Genomic DNA, 11,372 nt, shown 5'->3' with positions numbered 1-11,372 from the left:
CGCATTTTAAAATACAGTTGATGAGATTAAATTTCTACCCGCTGCAGTTAGAAGCTACTATTTCTAACGCCTTTTATTGTTTATAGACACGCGTCACGCAGAAGTGATTTTATTAATTTGTATAGGCATAAAAATGAAAAACGTTTCCCAATTATTAATTTCTAACGCCCTTTTTTTTTTCTTATTTAGTGTTATCAAAATAATATATTTTTGCATTAAAAATTACAAAATCAACTTAGAGAGTAAACATTCGATTCTAAAAAATAAAAGAAAAAAACGACCAAGTATGCCATGCCAAACACAAAGCCAAAGCACGTAAGCCCTTTGAACTTTTACTATCAATTCAGTAAAAAAGACAATAGGCTACTGTCAAACCAGTACACCAATATTGGGGGTCCATATTGGAAGACCACAAAGGTTGTCGAACATTAGACACACTCTTCCGTGTATCAAAATCCAAAACTATACACACATCAACTCGCGACAGAACAAAATATTTTAACTAAAGTCAGAATGTGGTCATTGTTTAAATATTATTTATATTACCTGTATAAAAAACATTGACCAAAGATAAAGAAAAATGTCAAGTATGCAAAATTGAATTTATTTCCGACACGAATTAAGACAACTGTCACCTTCGTTCGCCTAGATAGAATGTCGAAGTAGTTCTATAATGCACCTTGCAGATCAGGGGTGATGATCGAATTCTAAAATCGTCTTAAGAGAGCATGGATTTACGAAACATGCAAGATGTATTGTAGAATTAGTTTAGAATGTCATTTAGGAGATCTTTCACGAAGTTACCCACTCTGTTCAAGTCTTTGGCGACACCGGATACCACCAGGCCTGCATTTCTTTGAAACCTGCAAATTTGGAATCTTCCGGTGTTAGAATTAGCTGCATCCTCAGTACTCGTATAGCTAGACGGCAGAAACGTACAACAAAAGTTAACACGTGTATGCTAAAAACTTCCACTTGCCTGTTCAAGAACTCGGTTGTACGATTTGAAGGGGTGTATCTTCGAGGTTGAGGAGTAGCATGTTCATCTTCAGGACAAACAAGACCAAAATCCCAGAAATGAAAAGGCACAGTACGTAAAATGTACAAATAAAAGAGATGAAACTAACTAAAAATAATAGAAGAATCTTAACTGATAAAATAAGTAATCAGCAAAACCATGAAAATCATTTTTAACATGAAATGAAACAGTTTCTCTCTAAGTAGATAACAGCCAATAATAATTGCCATACTAACTACTTTGTTATACACTGGCACATAGGTCTAATTCTCTTATATTCTCTTATTGTTCCTTCTACAATACACTTCCGTAATTGAGAACAACTCGATAATGTTGTAAACGTACACAACACAACAGAAAAGGTGTCCAACTGCTTCTATGACTTTGCAATGAACTTCCAGTATAACATGTTTGCCATTTTGGGAAAGTTATAATTGATATAATGAGGGAACAAAAATTAATGACTCCAAGATCAAATAGAATTTTCCAAGTATGTTTGAAATGACGAATGATTGAAAAAGAAAGAAATAATCAAGAAGTCTATAACTATAGAAATAAAAAGTAAAATGAAAACCAAGAATTTCAATACCTTCAGTTTTATGAGTAGCAGGAACATGGCCAACAGAGGGATTTGAAGCTTTCTCTTCTAAGACAACCTGAAATATATGTTAATAGAGTCATAAACTGAGACCACATCCTTACTTTTTCACTTTTTATTGTTATTTTTTCTTGAGAATTGCTAGGTTTCTAGCAACAATCTTATAGACTCTTCACTATCGGGTGAGCTCCCCCAAATAATAAATGAAACTCATTATACAAGCAGACCCAAATTACTTAGTGTCTCTGCATAACTATTAATGGTGGTGCTATGGTTTAGCAGTTCTCTTTTATCATTAATGACTTCACAAGTTGATTATTTGTTCCCCCCCCCCCCCCCCTGTAACAAATTGTTCTTTGTGCCATGATATATGCAGATTTATATTACAAGAAATATGTACCAGCACCCAAGAAATCCATGGAACTGCATAAACCAAAATTTAGACAATAGATAAACTACAATGGAATGGCAAACAAGATATATAACCTCTAGACCAACACAAAAGGGCAATTTTGCCGTTTTATCTTGCAAGTCAGCTGAAGAATCTTTGTTGTCTAAGTACACAGAGTATCCAATACAGGCATACTTGAAATTTGTAAGACTGCGGCCCTCTTTCGAAGCTTCCATCTCAGCTTCTCCCACAACAAAAGGGGGTACTGGTTATATGAATAAGAACATCAATTATAGATATATTAAAGGCTTATAATAAACAAATATTAAACTCTCATGAGCAGAGAAAATTATAGACAATAAACCCAATCCAAAAGAAACATAAAGCTACAATATCTAACATATAAAATAAAGTACTAACAAGTAGCAATAGAATAATTTAGATAAAGATTAACCGTGAAAAAAATGGTAGTAATGACTAACAAGTATAAAGGACTGGAATTATTAATAGAAAAATAAGCATGCTTATTGCCACAACCAAAAACTATACATTAGGATTCCAAAAAATATTAATTTTAAAGATTATCAAGTACATGTATAGAATTTGAATAAGCGAGAAAAAAAGGAAAAGGAAACAAAATAAGTTGTAAATGGTTCTTTTTGTTTGATCTATAAATAATTTTGTGTCTGCTAAGTGCTATCCCGGCTCCCTCTCTCGCCACAAACTGCTATTCATAATTTTTCTCAGTAACAACTACAAGGATAAGAACAAATGCCATCTTAATCAATTTCAAATTATTTCTGTGGAAACTAACTGCCAAAGCAAGCAAATAAGAATCCAGCTGCAATTCAATTCAAAACAAGAAATCCAATGCCATCTTGAATACGTTGCTCTGCATCAAACTACAAGTAAAGGAATAGGTACTCCACAAAAAAAAATATATATATTACTCGGCTAAACAGATATCAACATAGCTCTAAATTAATATACATTCACTTTGCTGAGAATACAATGTTTGAATTCAGTAACAAGATTTTGAAACTTTCACACCCAGAATTTCATTTCATGCTCTTTCTGTTTTAAATGATATAGATTTTTTCAATAATCGAACCAACCACCAAAAAAATGAATTGTAGACCAAGAGAGAGCGACCTTGCTGGAGTGTTCTGGAGAAGCCGACGCATGTGGGGTTTTTGGATTTGATTTTATGAAGCGATGTGTAATAGGTGCATCCCTTGCACGATTTTCCTTTGGATCCTTTAGTGGTATGAGGCGGGTTAGGGTTAGGGTTTTCATTGGAATTTGGATTTGGATTTGTATTTGGATTTTGATTTGGGTTACTGTTGGGAATGGGATTTTGACGTTGAGCAGCACCTGCTCCTGAAGCTGCGGCTTCGTCTTCTGTGACGGCCATCGTCGATTCGATTTTCTTACTCTGTCAAGTTTCCATGTCTGCTTTTGATTTCAACGGAAGAAGGGAAAAGACACTAATTCTGCATAAAACCCAACAATGGATACACTACACCACATTGCGTTTTGGGTTGGACTTTGAGTTTATTAGTTTTGGATCTTATTGCAAATCCAAATTCCAAACTGGGTTATTCCTCTCACCAGTCTCCACAAGGTATTTCTTGCTGCACCCCATGGTTCTTTCTGCACCTCTTTAACTTATTTAAAAGACAAAAAAAACCTTTATTTTCTACCATTTTTTTTTCTATATCTTTATCGCTGATCCTTATTCATTTTCTTTTGTTATCGTCCTTTCAGTGGTGTCTTATTGTGGTTCTATGTTTTATATTTTTCATACTTAAAGAAATTGTGCAGTTTAAAAAATATTATTCAAAAAATACATTCATTGTAAAATTTGTACAATATTACACAATTTTAAATTTTTTTCTAAATAAAAAAAGACTTCTAAAATGTATAATTAGAGGTATTTTTCATGTAAAAAATTATTTTTGGATTTTTTTATCAGCAAATATATAATATATTTACTAGAGATCAATTATATGAATCCAAGATTTACAAATATGAAAAATTTTAAATATTTAATCCAAATTTTCAATCTAAATTTGTAGTTTGGTTAGGTAAAGGTCAATAAGGACTAGTCCTAACCGAAGGTCAAAAAAGGTTGGTATAGGTCGAAGGTCAAGACGTCTCGATCCCAACTAGAATTCGGTCGAATTATCCATAGTTGAAATTTGAGTAAGTTAGTCGCGTTGATCGAATTCGGTCGAGTGGGCCCTGGTCAAAATTTGACCATATTCGACTAAGTCAGCCTTGGTCGAAATTCGACCTAATTCATTCTAGTTGACCTTACCCAAAATTTTGTTAAATCGGTCCTGATCAAAATTCAATCGAGTCGGTCACGATCGAAATGTGGTCGAATTGGTCCGGTAGAAAGTCGGCTAAGTCGACTTCAGTTGAAATTCAACAAAACTCAACTACGCAACCCATGCTAAAATTTGATCAAGTCGACTAAGTCAAAATTTATCTGAGTCGGTCACAGCCGAAATTCGATCAAATTTAATTATGTCAATATTGACAACACAAGTTTTAGAAAAATCAATTTATTTTTATATTGTACAATTTTAAAAAATTAAGATTGTAAAAAAACTCAGATAGTAAGATAATTTTTGTGAAATTATTATTATTTTTTAGGCTAAAATCATTTTTTTTCTCTTTTAATTCTTATAAAAGTTTTCAACAATACATAAATTGAAAATAGATTATTATAGTTTTGTAAAATATTTTGGAAATTGAATATGAGGGTAATGGTGAATGGCCTCTGAAGTTGGCAAAAGTGATGCATAATAAAAGTGATGGTATCTCTAAGTGGTGTGTTTGTGATGTGCACATGAGTTATGGTGCTTTTCATTTGGATACTTAAGATTCCAATTGAAGATCAGCATCAGAAGCACGTTGTTCATTGAATTCGTCTTGTCCTACCAACAACTACTTCTCACATGGACAAACTTATTCCCTGCTTTTCCCTACACCATTTTCGGAAGCACTTACTTCAACATAAGATTTTGAAAGAGAAAGAAAAAAAAAAATAAAAGTTATAATTATTTTATCTAAAAGTTAAATATAATTTTAATCTCTAAATTTATATGTGAAATTAAAATTTGCTCTTATTTATATATTTTGATTCTTAAATTTTAAAAATAATCAATACAGTTACCTAAACTCAATAATTAACTTGTTCTATACATTTTAGATAGTATTTTAGGTCGTTATTTGAACTAATTAATGTATTTAACATGTTTCATCTAAAATATCAACTCGAACACCGTGATATTATTAATAACTATACTCATTTTATTTTAAAATTTAAGACAAAAATGTATTTGATATATAAATGTTACGATCTCAAATCAGTTATGGTATAAATAATAACTAAATTTTAATTTTACATCAAAATTTATAAACTAAAAGCATATTTAATCATTTTATTTATAAATTCAAAGTTAAAATCTATGTGAAATGTATCAAAAGATTTAAAAACATATATAACTATTTTATTTATAAATTCAAAGTCAAAATCTATATAAAATGTATCAAAAGACTTATGGAGATTAAGTCATGCATAAAGTAATCTTAAGCCGTTAAGATTTTTCTTTTCTTTTTAATTTTACGATGACGAGTGTTTTCTTAATTTACATGTCATTTGTTTATTTTTAAAATATAAGTATAAAGTTTTTAACTCGATACAAAAAATCTGCAACTTTCTTTTTTTAACTCAAATTAATTGATGTTTGACGTCAAACTCAGTAAGTAAACCAGGTCAACGTTAACTACTATTTTGACATGATTTTGGGTCTGCGAATTCACACATATCAAAGAGTTTTGTGTTTGCTCATTGTTAAAAACACAAATTTGCTCATAATTTTAAAAAGTATATATCACATTTTGTTGTTTTAGAATGAAAACTTGTCGCAAGAATGATTAATTAAGTATTGTGACATTGTTAATAATGACCGAAAAAAATATTACAAAAAATGTCTAATTTTTTAAGACTCTAAATATAATATTTCTTTTAAGTACGCAATTTTTTATATGCTCAGTTGCATGATATATTTTTCATTGTAACAATATAATACGTGAGATAATTTAATGAACACATAAACAATAAAGTCAAGACAAAGAGATAAACTTAAATAAAAAGTAATTTATTTAGGAAATATTAATTTTAATGAAAAAATTATTAATTTAAATAATACTTGATCAAGTTTTACGTGATTTATAAATTTAAATATTTTTAATTGAATTTTTATTTATTTTTATATCTATTGAGTATTTAAATTTTATATATTTTTAATTAAATATTGCGAGTGATACAACTTATATCTTATTTCGTCATCCTAGTTATTAGTTTTCATATGTTAGAAAATATAATGATTTACATTTAATATAAAATAATATTAAAATAATAAAAGTCACTTTATATTTTACACTAACTACAATATAATATTATATAAATCATAAAATTTCACTTAATAAAGAAAAAATAAAATCTATAATAGTCATATCATCTAATTAACAAAATAAACTAAATAATTAAAATTTAATTGAAAAATATATATTTTTGAATATGTAATAAAAAATTAATTAAAAAACAATTAAATTTATAAGTACAATAAACTATAAAACAATAGATACGGAATTAATTACAATCTATATCACCCACTTTACTTTTTTATTTATTTGAAATTGATAAAAAAAACATAAAATAATAATAATAATAATAATAATAATAATAATAATAATAATAATAATAAGCATGTGAGAGTCATGTGATCCTCTCCTCCCTCTCCTTTGCAAAATAATAATTTTGTTGTGAACCACTTAGTTGACTCATGCAACATTTACATGCTTCCATCCAACTTTCAAAGCTAATTAAGTCTCAATGAAAGCAACTAGTACATAAGATTATGCACTAAAAATTAAAATATGTGATTAAAATGTGACTAAACTAATAATAAATATTTGATTTCAATTATTATGATCATAGCAAGTACTATATAGAAGATTTTCGAATGCCAGTACTACAACAATATGTAATTCAAACTTCATAAATCATATAAAAATTTGATTTCTTTCATAAATATAAATAACCTTTTATTTTCAGAAAAATAAGGTGAGAGTATATTTGTTCTATCTTTTTCTATAATAGTTAGTAAAAAATGCGTAAAATCATAAAATTTTCATAATCTTTTCGCAACATTCCAACTTTTTAAGTTCACATACTATTATAAGTAATTCTAAACGTGGAAATAGAAAGTGACACATAACTCAAACCTATGTAGGCAAATAACCAGATTATAGCATTCTATATCATTACGTATATTTTGTCAACTAATTTTGTAGTCGATCTCATTAAACGCATTTAATTCAATTAGTTAACTTTTAAAAAATTAATTTCTCTCAGTCTTGACTTATAACTTCTAAATTTCAACCAGTTTATAAAATTTCAACTACTTTATAAACTAATTTCGTCCAGAAACACCTTTAATTAACTTCAATCCATTCACCTTTAATTAATAATAATAACATTATTATTATTATTATTATTATTATTATTATTATTATTATTATTAGGGCTAAATATGTTTTTGATTCCTAGTAAAATTTAGAATTAGTCCATCAAAAATTTTGACCAATTTAGTCTTCATCCTTATAAATGTGTGGATTTAATCATTTTAATCAAATTTTGTTAAATTGATTTGAAGTTTTAAACGCGTTTTATAATAATGTTTGAGTTAGCATTTAAGTAAAAATATGTTAAACGATGTAAACAATTTAAATACTATCATGAAATGCGCTTGAAAAGTTAGATAAACTTCACAAAATCTAGTTAAAATAACTAAATCATACATTTCTAAAAATAAATGACTAGATTGGTCAAAATTTTCGAAAAAAAATCAATTATAAATTTCACTAAAAACTAAAAACATATTTAACCCTTATTATTATTATTATTATTATTATTATTATTATTATTATTATTATTATTATTATTATTAAAGAGAGAACACCTATCAATAACAATCCACAAAACTCCAATCGAAAAAGAAAAAAAAAGTAATTCATCAACCATTCATCAACACGATAAGTGCTTATGTGACCCTTTTTGGCAAGGGTTATGAATTGCAAGTGTTTTTTCTTACGTGTAGATTTAATATACGTTGAACAACTTAAAAAAAAGTGATTTGCGTAAATCGTGGTTATGCCATAGTTTTGTTTTTTTGTTCTTTTTAAGTAAGGTATTATCGTGATAAAAATCACGAAACCGGTTTTTCAAAACGTAAAAATTACCCAAACAGTTATGCGATGATAATTTCATGGCAACTTCCTTGGGAACTACCATGCATAAAATTCCAATGTTAAAGGATATAAAATAAAAAGGTGATTAGATTTTTGGACATTATTTTTAACACGAATTCTCCTATTACATCATACAAACTGTTTAATATTTAAACAAAGACAAAATTATGAATGATTAATGTCATCTTAAATTTTAAAATAAACTAATAAAAACAAATAGTACTGACTAATATCACAAGATTAATTAACACGATAAAATATTTTTCAAAAAAAAATCCTTAATTAGATTAAAAAATAAACAAAATTTATCTTCAAAAGGAAAAAAGGAAATACAACCATTTTTCGTAAAGTATAAGTCATGTCTCCTAACCATTAAACATGGAGATGACTCACCATTGATGCGTGTAGCCACAAACACAAAGGTAAAGATGTACTACTTTCAATCTTTTTCATAGGATTTTTTTTTTTCACCTCAATCTGCTTATAAAATTCTCTTCATATAACATACTTCATTACTTATCTCATATAAAAGAAAATACACTTAAATAAAAAATTATTATCTTAAAAAAATCATAATACAAATTAAACCTTTTAACTTAAACTACAAATATTTTTTTCTAGTAATTAAGAATTTGTGGGTAGTTTATAATATATATATATATATATATATATATATATATATATATATATATATGATAAAAGGTAATAATAGAAGGGTAGAACAGTTTCAATGGTCTGAAATCAACCCAACCCAACTTTATTGCTTCAATCACTCTCAGCCCCACCTTTCCTCTCTCTTTCTTTCTCACTGCACTATGATACATTCATACATGCACAAACTCAAAATTATGAATGATTCTATCAAAATTCAAAAGCCAAGTGTGGCCTTCAAAGAGAGTCAAATAAAATATCAACCCAACTTGACAAAAGTATACATATAAGGCCAAGAACCATGTTCTCATAAATTCTTAATTAATTTTTTTCTTTCTGGATTTAACCATATCTCATTAATTAATTCATTAAAACTCAGCTAGCAAAATGTAATACAATAATCAAGGCCTTCCTAATGTCTGCTACCTCCCTATTTCACTACCACTAATTTAAATCACTAACTAATCACTATGGAACAAATACCAAACCGGTTCAGACCGGTTCGTTGACCTAAACCTACTCTATTCCCTATTCCACCCTAAGGAAATGCTAACTGATTCAAACAAAACTTAGACACGGTCCTAATAAAAATGTTGTTGCTCATTCAGAATTAAATTTCTGCATTGGAAGTTTCAATTCTGATAAGAAAAAACATTTAAAACACCTAATAAATTGTATCCAAGTTTGGTGTGCAAAATTCAACAGCTTGGGACCAGTTGAGTCCGGTCTGAACCGGTTTGCGGTTCGCTGGTCTCCTTTCTACGCCTCATCTCCAAGACCTTACGATGGCTATTTGAGTGAATATCACCGGAGAAAGTTGGGCTACAGGCCGGTCTATACTCTGGAAAAAGCCGACCGGACTTGAACCGAACCCCGCAAGCGTTGCAGAGTGTTTTGGGCCCCAGTGGGCCTGTCCTCCACTGCGGCGTTTTCTGCACCTGGCAGTGGCTGCACCGTCGCTGAAACTGGGCCCCACTTTGGGCCTCGGCCTTTTTCTTCTGCTTTTTAGCCGTCGGCTCGCCAAACTCAACGGAGCCAGCCAACACCGAAAAACACAAAGACGGCGGCGACACCGTAAAAGACCACACGCGAGCGTTGGGCTTCCTACTCTTTCCGGTCCTCGGCCTTCTAGGAATTGCTGAACCGTTTTGGGCCCGGCCCGGTCTAGGTTTTGGTTCGGCCCATACCCTTGTTTGCTCCGGAGGGACAGGGTACAAAAGAGAAAGCTCAGGCAGAGAATCGTCTACAAAGTGCGAAACCCACTCCAGGTCCGCCACATCATCCGCCTTCAAAAATAAACCCAAACGAAGAATTATTCCTCTTGTTTCTCCAAAATAAAACGAAAAAAAAAAAATTGTTTGAAATAAATTTAATTATATTTTTAATTTTATATAAATTAAAAAAAAAAACAAAAAACACGAAGAATAGAAAACTCACAGGAACTGATAATTCCCCGGCGAAGACGGAGTCTGAATCGCCGGCGCCGCCTGCGGCGGTGGAATTGGAATTGCTGTCGTCTTCGGTTCGGTCCTGCGAGGAACCGGAGGTGCTGTCTTTTTCCTCGTCTTCCTCTTCCTCGGAGACATCGAAATCCTTTCCAAGCTGGAATTCGCCGTTGGAAAAGTCAAGAAGGTCGTCGACGGAGAAATCTTCGCCGACAACAATGTTGTTGGCGTTGAAACAAAAAATCTCGTCGCAGATTGCTTGCGGGAAGATGAACTCTGTCCGCAAGCTCGGTTTGAGCGCTTTGGCCGCCGCAACTTCCATTTTTTCTGGTTCCTACAGACCTCAAAGCTATTATTGTGACGACAGAATATAATTTCAGGTCCTAGATTAATGTTTTTTTGTGGCAAACACGAACGTTGTTGAAGATTTAACATGTTTGATGAATTAATAAATTTTTACCTGCTAGAGAAAAATGTGGTGAAGAGAGAGAAGAAGGGAAGGAAAGTGCAGTGGAGTTTCCTTTGGTTTGGCGAAACAGGCGTCTGAGGTATTGGTTTATCTTTATCTCTCTTTCTTTTTATTTTGGTCTCTTATAAGTCAGTAGTACCATTTTTTATTTAAATATGGCACTACTAAATTTTCCTCGAGGGTCATGCACTTGTGCACTCAGGTCGTGCCATTTGGTCAGGTGGTGGGTCTTGACTATTATTGGTCTCTTTTTTTTATATTATTATTATTATTATTATTATTATTATTATTATTATTATTATTACTTTATGAGGGCTTTGTGAAAATTCGAAAACTATGCTACAATTCTTATCTCTAGAAAACTTGCTGGCCCGGTCCAATTCTACGTTACAAACAAAACAAAACCGAACAAAACGTTAAGGTCACATGCCGGTTTTGACTATTACTTTTATTCATTTTTGCAAATTGCATTG

General features: G+C 30.5%; 2 protein-coding genes across 3 annotated transcripts; both read right to left on the bottom strand.

Moving 5' to 3' along the window:
- Positions 1-316: 316 nt before the first annotated feature.
- LOC114169331 (altered inheritance of mitochondria protein) lies at positions 317-3,509 on the bottom strand. Its single transcript, XM_028054443.2, has 5 exons — positions 3,160-3,509; positions 2,103-2,272; positions 1,608-1,674; positions 980-1,046; positions 317-863 (listed from the first exon to the last, which is right to left on the bottom strand). Exons 1-5 carry the CDS (start codon positions 3,419-3,421, stop codon positions 764-766), a joined length of 666 nt encoding a protein of 221 aa, XP_027910244.1. The 5' UTR covers positions 3,422-3,509; the 3' UTR covers positions 317-763.
- Positions 3,510-9,272: 5,763 nt separating this feature from the next.
- LOC114168237 (GATA transcription factor 7-like) lies at positions 9,273-11,074 on the bottom strand. Of its 2 annotated transcripts, none has more exons than XM_028052983.2 (3): positions 10,891-11,074; positions 10,423-10,764; positions 9,273-10,271 (listed from the first exon to the last, which is right to left on the bottom strand). In XM_028052983.2, exons 2-3 carry the CDS (start codon positions 10,750-10,752, stop codon positions 9,684-9,686), a joined length of 918 nt encoding a protein of 305 aa, XP_027908784.1. In that variant the 5' UTR covers positions 10,753-10,764; positions 10,891-11,074; the 3' UTR covers positions 9,273-9,683. The 2 variants fall into 2 exon arrangements, with proteins under 2 accessions (XP_027908784.1, XP_027908785.1); XM_028052984.2 differs by having other exon boundaries at positions 10,423-10,779; positions 10,891-11,018.
- Positions 11,075-11,372: the final 298 nt, after the last annotated feature.

This window comes from Vigna unguiculata, chromosome 11, assembly GCF_037176805.1.
Source record: "Vigna unguiculata cultivar grain cowpea cultivar isolate G323 ecotype 2 chromosome 11, ASM3717680v1, whole genome shotgun sequence".
Classification (NCBI taxonomy): Eukaryota; Viridiplantae; Streptophyta; class Magnoliopsida; order Fabales; family Fabaceae; genus Vigna; species Vigna unguiculata.
Note: the sequence above shows the minus strand (reverse complement) of the source record. Positions and strands in the feature narration are given on the sequence as shown.